This window comes from Aegilops tauschii, chromosome 6 (assembly GCF_002575655.3).
Source record: "Aegilops tauschii subsp. strangulata cultivar AL8/78 chromosome 6, Aet v6.0, whole genome shotgun sequence".
Classification (NCBI taxonomy): Eukaryota; Viridiplantae; Streptophyta; class Magnoliopsida; order Poales; family Poaceae; genus Aegilops; species Aegilops tauschii.
In genome coordinates, this window is record NC_053040.3 from 184786223 (window position 1) to 184808315 (window position 22093).

Here is a 22093-nt window from a genome sequence, read left to right on the forward strand (position 1 = left end):
AGAGACGCTCGAAGGCGGCTTGGCCTCCCCCACTTGGCCAGGGGTGTAGCCGGCTCCCAAGAGCCGGCTACCTCCCTCCCTCGAAACATGCGCCTCATTAAGGAGACAAGACGAGGTGAGGCTACAGTGAGAGCCTGCCAGGCGGCGGCACTGTAGCCACGTTTACCTCGACAAAGCCCTCGTCATCAAGGGCGAGGCAACAGTAACAAGCCGCCGACAAGACCCCCAAGCTGTGGGGCCGGCCTGTCGACCAAGAGGCCGGCAGCTGGCGGGACCCACCAGTCGGCGGGCCCCAATGGCCGGCGGAGAAGCCGTCGAACACAGACACTGACGGCTGGGACCCGCGCCCAGCCGGATTACTATTGTTCCCCTGGGGGGTTGGCCTATATAAACCCCCCGGGGCACCCATGCAAAGGGCTGGTCTCATAGAATTACACACACCATATAGAGAGAAAAGGAGAGCTAGCCTTGCTCTTCTTCTCCCTCGAATCCGACAGCTCAAGGAGCACTTGTAGCTACTTGTTTTGATCTAGTGATCATGCGGAGACCCTGCAGAGCAGGACTAGGGGTGTTATCTCCTCGGAGAGCCCCGAACCTGGGTAAGATTCGCCGGCGTGCATGTCTTCGCCTTATCCCGTTTCCAGGCACCGGCGACGTCTTACTGGCTCCCACAATGATAAGCCACCCGTTGGCATATGTCGCACCTACCACCCGACAGGTCCTTTCTTTGCACTCATCAATGGAAGTTCTCATGGCTTTAAGAGACTCATTGATATCATGCTTAGGTGGAATAGATCTAAGTTTCAAAGAATCAACATCAAGAGAAATTCTATCCACGTTCCTAGCCAACTCATCAATCTTAGGCAATTTTTCTTCAAGCAAAGCATTGAAATTCTTTTGCGAATTCATAAATTGTTAACACTAGTCTCGAAATCAGAGGGCATCTTATTAAAATTTCCATAAGAGTTGTTGTAGGAATTACTATAATTATTAGATGAATTATTAGGGAACGGCCTAGAATTAAAGTTTCCTCTATACGCGTTGTTACCAAAATTGTTCCTACCAACAAAATTCACATCCATCGATTCATTATTATTCTCAATCAAAGTGGACAAAGGCATATCATTAGGATTAGAAAAACACTCTTATTAGCAAAAAAATTCATAAGTTCGTCCATCTTTCCACTCAAAACATTAATCTCTTCAATTGCATGAACCTTTTTACTAGTAGATCTTTCGGTCTGCCATTGAGAATAATTAACCATAATATTATCTAGGAGTTTAGTAGATTCTCCTAAAGTGATTTCCATAAAAGTGCCTCCCGCGGCCGAATCTAAAAGATTTCTAGAAGCAAAATTCAACCCGGCATAATTTTTTTGTATAATCATCCATAAATTCAAACCATGTGTAGGGCAATTACGTATCATTAATTTCATCCTCTCCGAAGCTTGTGCAACATGCTCATGATCAAGCTACTTAAAATTCATAATATCGTTTCTAGGGGAGATGATCTTAGCGGGAGGAAAATACTTAGAGATAAAAGCATCTTTGCACTTATTCCATGAATCAATACTATTTTTAGGCAAAGAAGAGAACCAAGTTTTAGCACGATCTCTAAGCGAAAACGGAAATAGCTTCAATTTAACAATATCATTATCCACATCTTTCTTCTTTTGCATATCGCACAAATCAACGAAGTTGTTTAGATGGGTAGCGGCATCTTCACTAGGAAGGCCAGAAAATTGATCTTTCATGACCAGATTCAACAAAGCAGCATTAATTTCAAAAGATTTGGCATCGGTAATAGAAGCAATCGGAGTGCTAATAAAATCATTGTTGTTGGTATTGGAAAAGTCACACAATTTAGTATTGTCTTGAGCCATCATGAAAAACAATCAATCCAACACACAAGCACAGAAGAAACAAGCGAAAAGAGACGAACGGATAAAGGGCGAATAAAACAGCAAGGGTGAAGTGGGGGAGAGGAAAACGAGAGAAAATGGCAAATAATGTAATGCGAGGGATAAGAGTTTGTGATGGGTACTTGGTATGTCTTGAGTTGTGCGTAGATCTACCTGGCAACGGCGCCAGAAATCCTTCTTGCTACCTCTTGAGCATGCGTCCCTTGAAGAGAAAAGGGTGATGCAGCAAAGTAGCGTAAGTATTTACCTCAATTTTTGAGAACCAATGTATCAATCAGTAGGAGACTACACGGAAATCTCCTAGTACCTGCACAAACAATCAAGAACCTTGCAACCAACACGATAAAGGGGTTGTCAATCCCTTCATGGCCACTTGCAAAAGTGAGATCTGATAAAGATAATAAGATAAATATTTTTGGTATTTTTGTTGTATAGATTGGAAAATAAAGATTGCAAAATAAACGGCGACAGAAATAGCTAGTTGACGGAAAACTAATATGATGTAAAATAGACCCGGGGGCCATAGGTTTCACTAGTGGCTTCTCTCAAGATAGCACATATTACGGTGGGTGAACAAATTACTGCCGAGTAATTGATAGAAAAGTGCATAGTTATGATGATATCTAAGGCAATGATCATGAATATAGGCATCACGTCCATGTCAAGTAGACCGAAACGATTCTGCATCTACTACTATTACTCCACACATCGACCGCTATCCATCATGCATCTAGAGTATTAAGTTCATAAGAATAGAGTAACGCATTAGGCAAGATGACACGATGTAGAGGGATAAACTCAAGCAATATGATATAAACCCCATCTTTTTTCCTCGATGGCAACAATACAATACGTGTCGTTTCTCTTTCTGTCACTGGGATCGAGCACCGCAAGATTGAACCCAAAGCTAAGCACTTCTCCCATTGCAAGGAAGATCAATCTAGTAGGCCAAACTAAACCGGTAATTCGAAGAGACTTGCAAAGATATCAAATCATGCATATAAGAATTCAGAGAAGAACCGAATAATATTCATAGATAATCAAGTTCATAAAGCCACAATTCATCAGATCTCGGCAAACACACCGCAAAAGAGTATTACATCGAATAGATCTCCAAGAAAATCGAGGAGAACTTTGTATTGAGATCCAAAGAGAGAGAAGAAGCCATCTAGCTAATAACTATGGACCCGAAGGTCTGTGGTAAACTACTCACACATCATCGAAGAGGCTATGGTGTTGATTAGAAGCCCTCCGTGATCGATTCCCCCTCCGGCAGAGCGCCGGAAAAGGCCCCAAGATAGGATCTCACGGGTACAGAAGGTTGCGGTGGTGGAAAAGTGGTTTCGTGGCTCCCCTGGATGTTTTCAGGGTATAAGAGTATATATAGGCGAAAGAAGTAGGTCGGTGGAGCTGCAAGGGGCCCACAAGGGTGGGGGGCGCCCCCACCCCCCTGGGGTGCGCCCTCCTGCCTTGTGGCTTCCTCGTTTCTTCCTTGACTTCCACTCCAAGTCTCCTGGATTGCGTTTGTTCCAAAAAAAGATCCTCGCGAAGGTTTTGTTCCGTTTGGATTCCGTTTGATATTCCTTTTCTGCGAAACACTGAAATAGGCAAAAAAACAACAATTTGCACTGGGCCTTCGGTTAATAGGTTAGTCCCAAAAATAATATAAAAGAGCATAATAAATCCCATTAAACATCCAAAACAGATAATATAATAGCATGGAACAATAAAAAGTTATAGATACGTTGGAGACATATCAGTCACGCATTCTAAAATTCGACGCTCGCGTGCTCAAAGCCATCCTCGGGGTTGACAACCCGGTCGGGCTCACCCTCATGTACCATATGAACACGGCCATATGAAACTCCCGGATGATGGCGGTGACGCCACCCACTGGCGAGGACATACTTCTCCGGTCGGCTCTACCCGCCGATGAACTAGAGCGGCAAAGAGGGAGAACCAGTCGGTGCTGGCATAAAGCAACAAGGAGGGCACCCAGTGCAAGCAGTATCTACCACACTACACATAACAAGATGGATGACGGCGACATTTTGGGGCCAAGTGGAGCAAAATCGCTCAACTCAACGCCAAATATGATACCCACATGATAATGTCACGGGGGCAGAGAATTTTCCCCTAGCCAAGTGTGCCAGCGGCAAGCATGGCGACCGCATAGTTAGTGCAGACACTGCTGACATTTTCTCCATTGGATACACTCATATGTCTAACAATATATTGGAGAATTTTTGGTGTATGAACTATACAAAAATTGTCTTTTGGTAGAATGTTTCGAGAATTTTGAAAATAGGAGGTAAACATTGTGAAATTTTAAATTTATACAGTAGAATTTCAGAAGACGTCTCTATACTAATTGAGAAACTAGTAGAATGTCCATACGTTGCTATGGGCCTTTTAATTTTGTTCTGATTGCACGTATATAGATGTAGTGTTATTGTTGTATAAAACTGGGTGAATTTTTGGCCCCTTCTAACGACATCGCCTCAACACTTTTTTCGATGAATTCTTTTTAAATGTTGACATAATCCATCTCCATCTCTCTTGTACTCCGCAAAAGTAAGCTTATATAGAAATTAAACTTCTGTATTATCAAATATATAAAGAAGAACAATTATTTTATATGCATCTCTTGCGATTGTGCAAAACTGGATGAGTTTTCAGTCTGGTTCATCAAAAAGCTTTGTCAATCGACATCTGTAAAGCATCATCTAAAGTCTCAATATTTATCCCTGATCTACAAAAGTGAATATAAACACATATTTAGAAAAACTAAGATAAGCTCATGTATAAATGTCGATTGAGATTACCCCTAGTATTCCGTATTCAACCAATGCAAGAATATGCACATGAGCAAGCAAGACAATGAAATTGTATGTAATTTGTCTAAGATAAGAAAATTAATTATCCATACTTGGCAGTCATGATTAACTCCAATTAGATGCATGCCATTTACTACCCCAAGTGACAATGGTTTTTAGTTGGAACAAGATTCATAACCCACACATGATGAGACACTACAACAGCGCCTGTCCTCTAAAGAATGCATTCATGCCCATGACATTACGTAGTGCTGCATCGTGAAACAAGTTTGCACCATCATCCATAAGGAAGGCCGTAGCTAAAGGTTTAGACAGCCTAGAAACCCATGTGTCACTTTTAATTGCAAAGATGCAACCAAAGTGCAGTATTCAGAAGCAAGCGATGGTATGACTGCACTTGCAAAATACTAACTGTTTGTGTAATATTATGGCAAACTACCATGGTGGTCACGAAGAAACTTTTCAGGCGGCTTGTCTTTGCGATCAATCGATATACACTGCTTGAGGATGTCGTTCCATGCTTGCCAAGATTAGAAATCTTCAACGAGATATGGCTAGCTCCACCTTCACAACACTGAAATGCAAAGCATACCAGAAAAAAATACATTGATCAATAAACTTAATATTCTTGTTCTTCCTCCTCCTCCTCCACCCACTACCACCACCTCCCTAATCCGAGCACCCACGCATACTTTGAATTCAAACACTTACCCGTGTATTTAGTTATATTTTGTAATATGCTTGTCTTACCAACGCATGCCTCTAATTTTTTATTGGATCAGATAAATCTCTCTCTCACACACACACACACACAAAGGAGCTATATTAGCAACCTTTAATATTGTATCAGCAGCTCGCGGAACGAATGATATTATCATTAGTGGTGCCCACAAAATTCCAGTACTTTGTAGTGAAGCACCATCATCAGATCAGCTATAAACAAGAACGAAAGGTACTCAACATATTAATCATGTACAAGCCTTCCACTTTGACTACAACATTGCCACAACCCACAGTATGTGTACCTTGATTGGGTTATGTTAACTTTCCCCAAAATCTTATGTTTGGACTTTTACTAAAGTAAATATTTCAGCATAGTACACACGCCGATTTGGCATGGCCAGGAAACCATTCTAGTATTATCTTCAGCATAGTAATTGAATGGGATTCACACATGTCAATTTTTCATGGGTAGGAAATCATTCTAGTATTATCACTGGTTCGAAAGAAAACATAGCTAGATACTTGGAGTCTCACTGGAAATCCCTTTTGACTGGTATAGAACAACATATCCATTTTTACCAAAAACTATACCACAATCCACATATACATGTTTATTTCGATCATGGGCATCGAACTGATATAAGCACCTGAAGTCATTGTGTACAACTGTATGCTAATTAGGGATGTATGGTGTGCCAGGAATTTATGCTATGGTCGAAATTGCATTTTTCTATGATATATGGTGTGACAAAGTTATACCATTTACATTGCCAAATAAGCAATAAGATAAAGAAATAATGTTTGAAGTATCCTTGCCTGATGTGGTTAAACTCCATGGTACGTAAATCCTTGAAAAAATATATTAATTAACCTACTAGGGTCAAGCTACTAAATCAAAGTAGTTATTGAACTTGGTGATTGTTCCTTACATGTTGCTTCACTCAAATTGGTGAATGTTTTCTTAATATTGTTTACTTAAATTTCTGATTGTTTTCTTAATATTGTTTGCTAATACAGCTCCTTTGTGTGTGAGGAAGAGAGAGACAGAGACAGAGACAGAGAGAGAGAGATTTATCTGATCCAATCAAAAATTAGAGAGAGAGAGAGTTTGGATCTTCGTGAGGTTAGTATGTCGGGACGACAATTCACTTGGGCTAATAACCGTTCTGTGCCGACATACGATAAGCTCGATAGGGTACTCATGGATACCGAATGGGAGCTAAAATTTTCTCTGGTAACCGTTCGAGCCCTAGAGCGTATCGATGCACTATCGGATCATGCGCCAATCATTCTTGACTCTAACTCTACGAACACATCGGCCCGTCGCCCATTCAAATTTGAATTGGGATGGTTGCATCGGGAAGGTTTTGTAGACATGGTCAAGAACTTTTGGGAGAAGCCCGCTGTTGGTCGTACACTCATTCAGAGACGGAACTTTAAAATAAGGGCCATGAGGCGACACCTCTCTGGATGGGTTAAACACACCAACGGGATGTATAAAAAAGAAAAACAGTGCCTCTCTACCATTATTGATTACCTCGATAAAATTGCAGAGACGCGCATCTTATCTCAACAAGAGATTGATTTGAAAAATCAATCCAATGAGAAGGTTGCACGTCTTTTGCGAGAAGAGGAAATCAAATATTACCAAAGATCCAAAGCTGATTTCATCTTGATGGGAGATAGGAATACAAGATACTTCCAATTGGTCGCCAATGGTCAACATAGGAAGAAACGTATTTATAGTCTCCAACAAGATGAAGGGCGGGCTGAAGGTCACAAGGAGCTCAAAAGGTATATGACTAGCTACTACAAATCTCTGTTCAGGCCGCCAGATGAAGGGAATTTCACCCTTGACAAGAACCGAATAGATGATATTCCTCAAGTCACGGTAGAAGAGAATGACTTCCTCACGGCACCTTTCTCGGAAGAGGAGGTGAGTGCAGCGGTGTTCCAAATGGAACATAACAAAGCTCCAGGACCAGATGGCTTCCCCGCAGAATTCTATCAGAATTTCTGGGATATCATCCAGTCTGACCTTTTGGAGTTCTTCAATTGTCTTCATGCCGACCGACTTGACCTATTCAGGCTGAATTTTGGCGAGATTTTTTTGTTGCCGAAGATTAAGGAGGCTGAACGGATCCAACAATATATACCCATATGCCTACTTAATGTCAGCTTCAAGATTTTCACCAAAGTAGCTACGAATAGGTTAAACTTGATAGCTGACCATGTTGTCCGGCCATCTCAAACGGCGTTCATGCAAGGAAGGAATATACTCGATGGCATAGTAATCCTGCATGAGACCGTTGATGAGATGCACCAAAAAAACATGAGTGGAGTAGTATTCAAAATTGACTTTGAAAGATCCTATGATAAGCTTAAATGGTCTTTCCTCCAACAGGCCTTAAGGATGAAAGGTTTCTCCGATAAATGGCGTCAATGGATCCACAATTTTTTAACTGGAGGTAGCGTGGCCATCAAAGTCAATTATGATGCAGGTCATTACTTTCAGACAAAAAAAGTACTACGACAGGGTGACTCCATGTCCCCAATGTTATTTAACATTTTTGCTGACATGTTGGCCATTCTGATTGAGCATGCCAAGCAGGATGGACAGATTGCAGGAGTAGTGCCACACCTTGTGGATGGTGGACTCTCTATTCTGCAATATACCGATGACACAGTTCTTTTTATGGAACATGACCTGGACAAGGCTCGAAACCTGAAACTCTTTCTTTCAACGTTTGAGCAAATGTCGGGTCTTAAAATTAACTTCCATAAAAGCGAACTTTTCTGCTTTGGAGAAGCGTTGAAGCGGCGGCCGATTATGCGGACCTGTTTGGTTGCGCACATGGCCATTTCCCGATTAAATATCTGGGAATGCCGATTCATTATCGACGTCTCGCCATTGCAGAGTGGAAGCATGTAGAGGAGCGGTTAGAGAAACGGTTGAGCAGCTGGAAAGGAAAGCTGCACTCTGTTGGAGGACGGCTGGTTTTGATTAACTCTGTCCTCACAAATATGGTTCTCTATATGCTTTCTTTCTTCCAACTCCCAAAAGGGGTCCTGCAAAGACTGGACTATTTCAGATCCATATTCTTTTGGCAAGGAGACAAAGAAAAGAAAAAAAATACAGACTAGCCAAGTGGAGTGTGGTTTGTAGGCCGAAAGACCAAGGTGGCCTTGGAATTCATGACCTGCAGATCAAGAATGAGGCTCTCCTTAGTAAATGGTTGTTCAAACTTCTTACCGAGGATGGTGTTTGGCAAACCATACCACGCAACAAGTATCTAGGCCACAAGGCGGTGTCTCATGCATATTGGAAACCTGGCGACTCGCACTTTGGGCTGGCCTAATGGCGGCAAAGAAACATCTCTTTCGCTTTGGGTCTTTCACGATAAAGGACGGGTCAGAGATTCATTTTTGGGAAGACATCTGGCTAGGCGGTGCCAGTCTCTGAGAACAATTTCCAGCCTTGTACAACATTGCTTGCGATAATAATAATACTATTGCGCAGGTGCTCAGTTCACCCCCCCCCCCCCGAATATTTCGTTCAGGCGGGATTTGACTGGCCCCTGACTTATGTCATGGCATAATCTTTTGTCCTGTCTGGATGCGATTAGCCTGACAGAAGGCTGGGATGTGTTTCGCTGGAACCTTACTACATCAGGGTCTTTCACCATAGACTCTATGTATTGTGCGCTCACACATTCTGAGGTACTGGTGAGCAATAATAAGAAAATTTGGAGGTTGAAGATACCAGTAAAAGTTAAAGTCTTCATGTGGTATCTTCGTAGGGGAGTTGTGCTAATCAAAGACAACCTCGCACGACGCAATTGGCAAGGGAGTAAGAAGTGTTGTTTTTGTACTCATGATGAGACAATCAGACACCTCTTTTTCCAATGCAACTTTGCATGTTCTACATGGTCAGTCATCCAAATAGCGTCAAGTTTATATCCGCCCACAAGTGTTGCCAATATTTTTCGTCATTGGTTGGACGGTATTTCAAATAGGTTCAAAACGCTATTGAGGGTGGGAGCGTATGCCTTAGTATGGTCGCTTTGGCTATGTAGAAATGATTTTGTTTTTAATGACAAAAATGCTTCTCCTTTGCAGGCTATTTTCCATTGTACGCACTCGCTTCGTACGTGGTCTATGCTACAACGAGCGGAGGTCCAATCGTTGTTCAAGGCGGTATGTACGCGGTTGGAGCAGGTGGCTATGGAGGTTTTTACCCAACATGGGTGGCAGCATAACCTCCGGATCGGTCCATCTCTCCTTTCGACATAGGCACAATGTCAGTCTATAGGACTCTACTATTGCCGATTTGTCAGTTTTTGTTTTCTTCTGGTTCTCAGACTTTTGGTGTTCGGCTGTGTGCATCCTAGTTATGCAGATGTCGGGTGTTGCTCATAATGCTTTGTATCCACTTGATGCTACATTTTGAGTTAATAAAATCGCCCTTTATCGAAGAAAATCAAAAATTAGAGGCATGCATTGGTAAGACAAGCATATTACAAAACATAACATAAATACACAGGTAAGTGTTTGAATTCGAAGTATGTGTGGGTACTCGGATTAGGGAGGCGGTGGTAGTGGGTGGAGGAGGAGGAAGAAGAACAATAATATTAAGTTTATTGATCAATGTATTTCTTCTGGTAAGCTCTGCAGTTCAGTGTTGTGAAGGTGGAGCTAGCCATATCTCGTTGAAAATTTGTAATCTTGGCAAGCATGAAACGACATCCTCAAGCAAATGTATATCGATTGATTGCAAAGACAAGCTGCATGCAAAGTTTCTTCCTGGCCAGAAAGGTAGTTTGCCATAATACTATACAAACAATTAGTATTTTGCAAGTGCAGTCGTACCATCGCTTGCTTCTGAATACTGCACTTTGGTTGCATTTTTGCAATTAAAAGTGACACATGGGTTTCTAGGCTGTCTAACCTTCTGCTACGGCCTTCCTTATGGATGATGGTTCAAACATGTTTCACGATGCATGCACTACCTAATGTCATGGGCATAAATGCATTCTTTGGAGGACAGGTGCTGCTGTAGTGTCTCACCATGTGTGGGTTATGAATCTTGTTCCTGGTAAAAACCATTGTCACTTGGGGTAGTAAATGACATGCATCTAATTGAAGTTAATCATAACTCGCAAGTATGGATAATTAATTTTCTTATCTTATACAAATTACATACAATTTCATTGTCTTGCTTGCTCATGTGCATATTATTCCATTGGTTGAATACAGAATACTAGGGATGATCTCAATCGACATTTGTATATGAGCTTATCTTAGTTTTTTTAAATATGTGTTTATATTTTCACTTTGTAGATCAGAGATAAATATTGAGACTTCAGATGATGCTTTACAGATGTCGATTGACAAAGCTTTTTGATGAACCAGGCTGAAAACTCATCCAGTTTTACACAATCAAAAGAGATGCATATAAATAATTGTTCTTCTTTATATATTTGATAATACAAATGTAAAATTTCTATATAAGCTTACTTTTGCAGAGTATGAGAGAGATGGAGATGGATTATGTCAACATTTAAAAATAATTCATCGACAAAAGTGTTGAGGTGATGTCGTTAGAAGGGGCCAAAAATTCACCGAGTTTTATACAACAATAACAGTACAGGTATATATGTGCAATCAGAACAAAATTAGAAGGCCCATAGCAACATATGGACATTCTACTAGTTTCCCAATAAGTATAGAGACGTCTTCTGAAATTCTATTGTATAAATTTAAAATTTCACAATGTTTACCTCCTATTTTCAAAATTCTCAAAACATTCCACCAAAAGTCAATTTTTGTATAGTCCATACACCAAAAATTCTCCGATATATTGTTAGACATATGAGGTGTCTAATGGAGAAAATGTCAGCAGTGTCTGCACTAACTATGCGGTCGTCGTGCTTGCCGCTGGCACACTTGGAAAGGGGAAAATTCTCTGCCCCCATGACATTATCATGTGGGTATCATATTTGGCGTTGAGTTGAGCGATTTTGCTCCACTTGGCCCCAAAATGTCGCTGCCATCCATCTTGTGACGTGCAGTGTGGCAGATACTGCTTGCACTGGATGCCTTCCTTGTCGCATTATGCCAACGCCGACTGGTTCTCCCTCTGTTGCCGCTCTAGTTCATCGGCAGATAGAGCCGACTGGAGAAGTATGTTCTCGCCAGTGGGTGGCGTCACCCCCGTCATCCGGGAGTTTCATTTGGCCGTGTTCATAGGATACATGAGGATGAGCTCGACCGAGTTGTCAACCCTGAGGATGGCTTTGAGCACGTCAGCGTCGAATTTTAGAATGTGTGACCGAGAGACGAAAAGGTTCAGCCATTGGTGAGGCACATCCCACATGCCAACTAACCGAAGAAGAACCTCCTTCATGCGCACGTGGTCGAGGAACTGGAAGTACGTCACGTCCTTGGTGCACATGAATCCGGGAACAAAGCTTAGCCGAGCTAGCACCATCTCTAGTTTCTGGTCGACGGATGGGGCCGCTAAAAAAAGGGCCACTTGGTAGGCTTGTAATTGCATTGGACAGAGGTGATGCAAGTTGGGTGGAATTCTGCTGCAAGTAACCCTAGTTAGGGATGGCAATGGGTAGGGTATGGGTGGGTACAACCTCCTTCTGCCCAAACCCATACCCATAAAAACTTTCTATACCCACCCACTTCAATACCCATGGGCATAAATTAACACCCGTGCCCATACCCATCGGGTATCCTATACCCAATGGGTACCCGGTGGGTAAAATGTATAACATTAAATTTTTTAAAGTTAGAGAAATGAGTTTTAAAATTAAGTGATGATGGGCAAGCAGTATAGCACAGACACAGCCTCCTCATGTGGGAGGCCTCTTAGAGGCATCAATGGAGTATGAGCAGCAGTTCATGGGGAATAACTTGATCATTGGACAATAGTCCAATACAGAAGAGTTGATGTTTCATATTTTTGAGAAGTCACATAAGCCGTAGGAGGAGTGGCGAGCAGGTGATTACGGGCCTATGAGCTATGGACGGTTTATGGAATACGAGATTTAGGGTTGGGCCATAGGAGTTGTATGTTGACCCACATGTAATAGGAACTATTTTCATTTTTTATCATTTTCTGGGTATCCATTAGGTTACCCATGGGCACAAGTTCATACCCATGCCCTACCCATATATTTTGCGGGTATGGATACCCATTACCCGTGGGTACAAAATCTCTCCAAGTCTTGCCCATGCCCGTTGTTTTCGGGTAGGGTACCCGCGGGCACCCATCCCATGGGCAAAACTGCCATCCCTAACCCTAGTTTCCGGCCTTGAAATTGGGCTCCGTAACCTAGGTCTAGCTTCAAATAAAGATTAGCGCTAGCAATCAGGTATGCAGAGTCACATCTTGATGCTAAAATACCATAGCCATTTCACCTGCCACAGGCTACGAGGACGACGAGAGGTGATGGAGGAGCTCACCACAATAGGGAGGCGCATCTACGAGCTTCTTTGGAGCGGCTTCGACGAGCACATCGACCGCAAGCTTGAGGACCAGCGAAGGCGACCATGAAGGAGGTACGAAAGATATTCGACGGAAGTTCAGCCAAGTTGGACAACCTTTTCACGAAGATCCACGACCTCAACTATGACAACAACCAAATCTACATCCACAGTGACATGAAGGCATGAGAAGATCCTACTACCAAAGGCGCGAGCAAATCCGTTCATGTTTCCCCCGCCACCATAGCTACAGAGACCACACCATGAACAATGGCGGAGCCAGAATAGGATAACACCGCAAGCCGGGCTTATGCTACAGTGAGGTGCAGATCTAGTGTACGCTATAGTTTTGGAGGATTTCTAGGCCACGCCACAGCGGGCGGCCCGGGCTGCCTGGGGCATTGACAAGGAACACAGAGTAAAGCGGTATGCATATATACCTCCTCCGATCATAGGTGCGTGATAGCAAAATGAACAAAAAAAGGTCTACACATGTGGATTCCTTTCGCCACGAGTATACTGACCATATTGCACCTGCACCGCATGTCGAGCTTCCTCGATTGGATGGACCGAATCTTTGCCTGTGGCAGAATCATCGTGAGGATTATTTTCAGATGTGGATCACACATCCTGGATAGTGGATTGTGCATGCATCTTCAGAATTGGAAGGACCTACGCCCTTGCTGAAGAGTTAGGAAATTATCAATTTGGTTTTTTCAACTGTGAGAAATTTGAGAATTCAAATTTCCAACCGTTGTGCAAGCTAGCAACAACATGTTGGTGGGAATGTCACTCCAACAGTCACATCTGCCCTCGAGTTGCGACCCTGCCTATAAATAGCCAACCCCTCCACGATGTTGGTCGGCTTTATGTGAGATTCAGACAAGTGTTTTCTTATCACCCATCCTCCTGATGAATTCGAGTGAATCTTAAGTGAGGAAATACTCAGTGCCTGATAGCCAAAGTGGTCGAGCAACCCTGAAGAATCTGTCTGAGTTCACTGAAGACTTGTTACTCTCCAAGAAAGTGATCTTACACATCGTTACATGTTGGTTCAGAGCATTCTAGAGTAATTGTGGATCGCCAAACAACAACTCTGTAGGTTTGGAGATCCACCTCGAAGATCTATCACGAGTAATTGGGCCCGGTCTAAGTGATTTTACCTAAGGGGAACAAGGTGGATACATTTGTCTTGTAAGTTTAATCTTAGCCCCTCCAACTAAACATAGAGTTGTCAAAACAACTTGAACAGGTGCAACAAATTTGAAACATTGATTTAATATACAATGTGTTTTAACATATTTCCAAATAAGCGTGGAGACGTCTTCTGAAATTCTATTGTATAAATTTAAAATTTTACAATGTTTACCTCCTATTTTCAAAATTCTGGAAACATTCTACCGAAAGACAATCTTTGTGCAGTCTATACACAAAAAAATTCTCCTATATATTGTTAGTCATACTAGCGTATCTAACGGAGGAAATGTCAGTAGTGTCTGCACTAACTATGTAGTCGCGGTGCCTGCTGCTGGCACACTTGGCAAGGGGAAAATTCTCTGCCCCCGTGACATTATCGCATGGGGATCATATTTGTTCTTGAGCTGAGCGATGTTGCTCCACTTGGCCCCAAAATGTCGCCGCCATCCATCTTGTGATGTGTAGTGTGGCAGATACTGCTTGCACTCGATGCCCTCCTTGTCACAAAACGCCAGCGCCGATTGGTTCTCCCTCTGTATGCGCTCTAGTTCATCGGCGGATAGAGCCGACCGAAGAAGTCCCACCGTGTAGAATACGTCCTCGCCAGTGGGAGGCGTCACCGCCGTCATTTGGGAGGTCCATTTTGCCATGTTCATAGGGTACATGAGGATGAGCCCGACTGGGTTGTCACCCCCGAGGATGCCTTTGAGCACGCCAGCGTCAAAGTCGAGAATGCGTGACCGGGGGACGAAAAGGTTCAGCCATGGGTGTGGCACATCCCACACGTCAGCCGATCGAAGCACAACCTCCTCCACGCGCACGCGGTCGAGGAACTGGAAGTACGTCACATCCTTGGTGAACACGAACCCGGGCACAAAGCTCAGCTGAGCTAGCACCATCTCTAGTTTCTGGTTGACAGATGGGGCGGTCGTCTCATCATAGTACATGGCGGCTTCGATGAAGTAGATCGCGCCGGAGCCAGTCTCGGATGCGAGGCCAGCAAGCCTATTGATATCGGCTTCGGAGAAGAAGGGCGTTGACTTGGGGCCCTCGGTTAGCGTCCGGTTAAGCTGGACTTGGCCTTCGACATAGTCGAAACCGGCTTCGCTAGCATGCTTAGAAATGAGCAGCTCCTGGTCTCTGGTGAACGCAACCACATCCGAGTAGGCAAGTCGGACCCAGCGCACCTGCTTTGGGGCCGACTCGAGAGCGATCCGAGCCCGGGTTATGATCCCGAACTGGCCCAGTCCACCCAATGCGGCGAAGAACAGGTCCTTCCTCTTGTGACGTGAGCATGTCACCATCTCACCCGTCCCGGTAACCACGTCAAGCTCGTGCACGTTGGCGATTTGCGGGCCATGCCGGAATGCTTGGCCGCCGATGCCAGCATTGGAGAGCGTGCCGCCGACGGTGAGTTGCAGATAGTCCGTCCACGCGCGCGGCGCGAGGCCGTGCTTCAGCGTCGCGCGGAGGATGTCGACCCACAGCTGCTCGCCGCCGGCGTCGACGTAGTCCGTGGACAGGTTGATGCGGTGGTGACCGCGCCCAAGCGTGCGCATGTCGACGACGACGCCACCCGGAGCGAGAGACTGCCCGCGGACGGAGTGGCCCTGCCCGCGCGGTGACACGGGGAATGGCACCGGCGAGGACGTGGAGAACCGGATGAGCGCGGCGATGTCGGCGGGCGTGGCAGGGTGTAGAACGGCTTCCGGGGCGGCCTCCATGATGCGGCCAAAGTCTGACGACGCGCTCGCCGTTGAGTTGCAGTCGGTACGGATTTTAGAGGCGATTCCTAGGGCAAAGAGATCACCGGGAAGGCCACTCGCAGGCATTGGTCGGAGTTGGCCGGCAACGACGGAGAAGAAGCTCGCCATGCCGATAAGAAACGCTGCGAGGCGAGTTCTTGCCATGTCCTTGCAGTGGCGCTGATTTGGAACTGCGCTGCGACGATTGTAAGCTACTGGCTTTGCCTGCTGCTTAGGTGCGTAGAGAGAAAGATTGATGCGTCTGTGTTGTTTCAGGTCAAGAACTTTGATGACATTTTATAGGGTAGCATTATGCCTCGCAGAAGTTGACAAATGTAGGTCGTGCAGAGTTCTTTGTATTTTTTTTCTCTAATAAGTATTCTTTTGAATGTATTGACTTTAGAGGGGGAAATAATTAAGGGTGCCGAAAGCATGATTAAGAAAAAAGAAAGTTAGTGGGATAGCTGCATCTCTTGGTTTTGACTTGGATAGTACTTAATTAATGATTATTGCGAAGAGACTCCAAGCATTTCATTATTTTTTCTTACTCGGAGCTCCATCGGCTGGACACGTATAATTTTATCAACATAGTGGGCAAAAACTCATCAGCCCATTTCATTTTGAATAAAACAACATGTATAAACTGACCCAATTCTCACCTCACCGCCACGTCAGAAGTAATTCTTTCAACAGAAAATCATACTACATGAATTCGACGGTAATTTCAGAGGGGGCTAATTTGCCAGAGATGCTGACTAACAAAGTGATGTTACATGTCGTTAAAGTAGAAACTAACACCCAATTTCTAACATCATTTGCTTGTATTATTTAACAATAAAATGTCATCTTACAAAAAAAATTAACAACAAAATGTCTCTACTACTCCTACGCTTGGTTGACATGACGCGTCCGACGATCTGCTAACCAAGTTTTGTTTATGACGCGTCTGAGGAGGTGCAGGCCGGTGGGTGGTGTCGGCGGCGGCTACTCCCATGCAGCGCCCCGGCGTCGCCTCTGGCGCTGTGGGTCAAGTTCGACCGGGTCGCAGGCGGCCCTTTCGCTCTGGTGGGGGGGGGGGGGGGGGGGGGGCGGCAGCGGTGGCGGTGGCGGTGGGCGTCCCCGTTCAGCCAGGCCCTTTGCAGCGGGATGGCGGCGCTCGGCACGGGAAGACCCCCCTGCTGGCTTCCCTTGGACGCGGCGGCGGCCGATCTGGTTCCCCTTCCCCTTCTTCGGTGTGCAGCGGCAGCCGGTGCGCCCCGGCTGGTCCTGGCCTGTGGCTTCGGGGGCAAACATGGTTTCGTTTCGAGGGAGGGCTGGCTAGTGGACGGGGGCGCTTCCGTGTGCCCCGTCGCCGATCTTGGCCTTTGGCTGCTCCGTCACCTCCCCCTTTCCACGGACCGGCATATGGTCGCGGTTCCTCTCGTGGCAAGGTGTTCGCCGGTGGCTTCGGAGTCGACTGGGGGCGTAGATCAGGTCAAAGGTGTGCTCTTTGGTGGCTGTCGCGGTGGTCTCGTGGCAGGGCGGCGGTCCTGACGGTGGGAGGCGCGTATGTCGTGGGCGGACTGCGCGTCTCGGTTACGGGCGCGCAGTCATGGCTGCTTGGGCGGCATGGCTGCGAGTGGTTGGCGGATCGCGGATGCGACGAAGGGATTAAAGCACCGGGGTTAATCACCTGTCCAGTTCGTGCACTGGCCGACGGTGGCGGCGTTCGCGGATGTCGTATTCCTTCTTGTAGGCTCCGTCGTGGTGCTCCCTCTCCTTCGTCTCGCTCCGGGTGAAAACCTGATCTTCGGATCGGACGATGGCGACATCCCGTGGTCGTACCTTTCTTGGAGGCATCGTCTTGGAGCCCTCGGTCTGGCGTGGTTCGTCACACACCCTCCCGGACGATTGCTCTTGGTGGTCTCCGTCGGCGCTAAGGGGTTCCTTTTTTTGCACATCTTGTAGGTGTTTGGTTGCCATTGAGAGTGCGTTTCGTTGCCCGGCTTTCTTGTATCTCGCCTTGGGTATGTGTGGTGTGCGTTTGTATCGATGCTTTGGATGTAAGTGCTTGTTGCTTTATAATATAAAGCGGAGGAAATCCTTTTTCGTAGTTTTGTTTATCATGTATGTCAAGTTGACCTTCCGGTTTGTTGATGTCCGGCACAAGTAAATATATTTTGGTTGTCCGGAATACAAATATTCCTGGTTCATGTGAGGTCAGTATGGTTTTTATTTATTTATTTTAAAAATCCCCGAGACGGCTGGAGATGTAACTATAAACAAGCCACAGGATATAGGTATAGTAATTGCAGTTCGGGAGGGTGCATGAACGTGGAGGCAAATGTATATCCGGACCAAATCAAATCTGCAGATACATCACCCCCTTGAATAATCTCCACGAGTTAGTGCACATCACTTCACAACTAGCATCTGCTCTTCAAAGAAACTCCAAGGCCATCTGAAAGGGCATGCCCTATGGTTCATGCACTCAAACAGCTATATTTATTTATTTATTTTGAAACTCAACCGGCTATATATTGGTGACTGGTATATTAATTAGTGAATATTCATATCTTTTAAACCATAACTTCATTTTCACATATTATATATGAAAATTGATTAGAAAAATGTGTAGAATTTGAATATGATGTTCTGTTTACCAGTTAATCATTTTTAAATGTTGTTTAGGGACAAATTCAAATGCTTTAAAAAATATTCACATCTTTTAAACCCTAACTCCAATTTTAACATATTATATATGAAAATTGATTAGAAAAATGTGTAGAATCAGAATATGATGTTGTTTCACATGTTAATAATTTTTAAATTATTTTTTTAGATACAACCTTAATCAGTAGTGCGCGACCCATCTTTCTTTCGTACCTGTGCCGATCTAGATTGAAAATGAACACCTCGGTAAAAAAAATTGAAGACGAAAGAAACTATCTATAACCATGCATCTCTGTCGGCGAGGGTGGGAAGAAGGATAAATGAGAAGCCTGATAAGATGCCATATTGGACCTATTGGGGACTTGAGCCATGGTTATTGTGTTAGAGGCGTGTGGTATTTTTTCTCCCATTGCAACGCACGGGGTCTTTTGCTAGTATTCCTTGATGGATACACACAAGCGGCTCAATATTGTGTGACAGCTGCGGTAGCGGACTAATCAGGCCCAATTTGGGAGGAATCGGGTGGAGGCTAGTGTTTGCGGCCAAAAGACGGGCCATTCCTTTAGTTGTCTTCACATAACCCCCCCCCCCCCCCCCAAAGAATTTCATGTGGGTGGGGACCCTTCCTCCTCGTTAAACCAATCACAACATGCCCAGTCACAACCACTCCATAAACCCCCTGTAATATCCTGTCGTGTTTGGGGTGGAGGGGCGGCGCAACCGATTTAAGCTACATGGTGCTATCAGACGATGCGTCAGCGGTTACACCATCAATTCCAGTAAAAGGAAAGAGAGATAATGTTTAGGGAGAATAAGTGAGAACTTGCTCAAATTTGAGCATATTACTGGTTGTTTTGAGGAATAACTCCTTGAGGAATTACATGTTTGAAGGAAGGGTAAGAAGGAGTCTACTCGCAACTCCAACATGGTTCATCAAAACGTCTACGAATGTCCGGACCTGCGCGACTGGAAACTTTTCTCCATCCAACAAGGAGCATTAAATGTTCAAAAGGACCGGTCCAGACCACAAAACCTAAACCGAAACCAAACACGGGGGAGTCCAAATAGTCTGCTTAGCCAACTGTCAGTTGGACCACATGTCCTCACGGGCCTGTGATTTTTTTTCTCTAAGTCCGTCTGGCCTATACATGACCCACTACTACCTTTCATATTTAGTGACTATGATCGGATGATCAGCTCCACTAATGCTTTTTGCCACCCCACAAGTTTATGACCAATACAACAGGGTACGAGCTTCCCTCAAACAAAGTGGGGGGAAAGAAAGCACAAGCTTAGGAAAGCAAATGATTTTCTTTACTGATTTGAGCTGCCTGGAGAAGGCTTTGTGTAGCAGATTTAGCTGGGTAACGTTGTTCTTCAGGAAGAATTCAAATAGAGGATCTACCTATCAAGTTTGTTTTTAGCATCACAGCATTTTGGTCTCTCTGACAAGCTCATGCTTGTTTCTCCAAGAAAGGGGACATAGCCTGCGTATGTGCGCTGAGTTGTAACGAGGATGCCACTATTTTGGTCCAAATGAATAGTGTTGTTTCTTTTTATTTAGTTTCCAGAAACTTGCGAAATTCATATTTAAATCATTTAAAATCCAAATCTAGTGTAACCAATTAATATATTCATACAAATTCATGGTCTATCTTGTAGTATAGTTTCCACAAATTTTAGATAAACTTTTCCGTACTTTCGGATATAAATTCAAATCCGACATGGAATGTCATCTTTGGAAATAATGAATCAATTCCCTGTTGATCCCACTCCAGACAAAAAGTGTCTAAAAATCCTTATTTGTCTCTATTGATTTAACAAAGTTTGTTTAACATTTTTTAGAATTTTTTTCATCTTTTCATTTATGCTTTATGTCTTATTTAGTTTCATTTAATTTCCGACGCTAGATTATCACGTTAATGAAATATTGGGAAAACCAACGGAGAGCCACCGAAAACCCTTTTTCCATCACCGCAAACTTCTGTTCCTCCGCGCTCCCATCTGGAGGCCTTTTCCGGTACTCTACAGGAGGGGGAATCGGCCATGGAGGGCTTCTACATCATCCTTGCTGCCTTCTGATGACGCGTGAGTATTCACCACAGATCTACGGGTCCATAGCTAGTAGCTAAATAGCGTCTTCTCTCTCTCTTTGATCTTCAATACCATATTCACCTCGATCTTCTTGGAGTTCTACCCGATGTTATATTCTTTTGCGGTGTGTTTGTTGTGATCTGATGAATTAGGGTTTATGATCAGATTATTCATTGAAAGTAATTGAGACTTTTCGGAACTTTATTGTGCATGATTGTCATAGCATTGTGTTTCTCTCTGATCTATCTATTTGGTTTGGCCAACTAGCTAGGTTGATTTATCTTCAGTGGGAGAGGTGCTTTGTGATGGGTTCAATCTTGCGATGCTCTATATCCCAGTGACAGAAGGGGACAAGACACGTATTTGTATTGTTGTCATTAAGGATAAAACGATGTGGTTTATTCATATTGATTGGGTTTACATTGTTTACATCATGTCATCTTGCTTAAGGCGTTACTCTGTTTTTCATAAACTTAATACCATAAATGCATGTTGGATAGTGGTCGATTGGTGGAGTAATAGTAGTAGATACAGGCAGGAGTCGGTCTACTTGTCTCGGACATGGTGCCTATATACATGATCATTATCATGAATACGTCATAACTATGCACTTTTCTATCAATTGCCCAACAGTAATTTGTTCACCCACCATATGCTATGTATTCGAGAGAGAAGCCTCTAGTGAAAACTATGGGCCACGGGTCTACCTTTATCATATTATAAAATCCAAAATACCTTTGCTGCAAGTTTATTACTTTTATTTTACTTTGCAATTTATCCATCTACCTATACAGGGTTTGATCCTTGCGAGTAACGAGTTCAAGGGGATTGACTTGCCCACGTTGGGTGCAAGTATTTGCTTTTGTGTGTGTAGGTGTTGTTCACGAGGCTTTGCGTGATTCTCCTATTGCTTCGATAAACCTTGGTTCTCACTGAGGGAAATACTTATCTCTATTGTACTGAATCTCCCCTCCTCTCCGGGGAAAACCCCAACGCGGTTCACAAGTAGCAGGAAGAATTTCTGGCGCCGTTGCGGGGGAGACATCATCAAAACCTATCAAGTACCTATACACAAACTATCATCTACTTGCTCTACTTTTTATTTGCCTTTGCCTCTCATTTTCATTTCCCCCACTTCTCATAAAACAACAATAACAGTACAGGTATATATGTGCAATCAGAACAAAATTAGAAGGCCCGTAGCAACATATGGACATTCTACTAGTTTCCCAATAAGTATAGAGACGTCTTCTGAAATTCTATTGTATAAATTTAAAATTTCACAATGTTTACCTCCTATTTTCAAAATTCTCAAAACATTCCACCAAAAGACAATTTTTGTGTAGTCCATACACCAAAAATTCTCCAATATATTGTTAGACATATGAGGTGTCTAATGGAGAAAATGTCAGCAGTGTCTGCACTAA

At 44.0% G+C, this 22093-nt stretch overlaps 1 protein-coding gene across 1 annotated transcript; it reads right to left on the reverse strand.

Moving 5' to 3' along the window:
• Positions 1 to 14380: 14380 nt before the first annotated feature.
• On the reverse strand, positions 14381 to 16785 carry LOC141025352 (cytokinin dehydrogenase 7-like). Its single transcript, XM_073500652.1, has one exon. The coding sequence runs from the start codon at positions 16083 to 16085 to the stop codon at positions 14484 to 14486; it is 1602 nt and encodes a 533-aa protein (XP_073356753.1). The 5' UTR covers positions 16086 to 16785; the 3' UTR covers positions 14381 to 14483.
• Positions 16786 to 22093: the final 5308 nt, after the last annotated feature.

Bases quoted from the DNA above. Each gene is read 5' to 3' on its own strand.
- LOC141025352 (XM_073500652.1), bottom strand. From the start codon at position 16,085: ATGGCAAGAACTCGCCTCGCAGCGTTTCTTATCGGCATGGCGAGCTTC.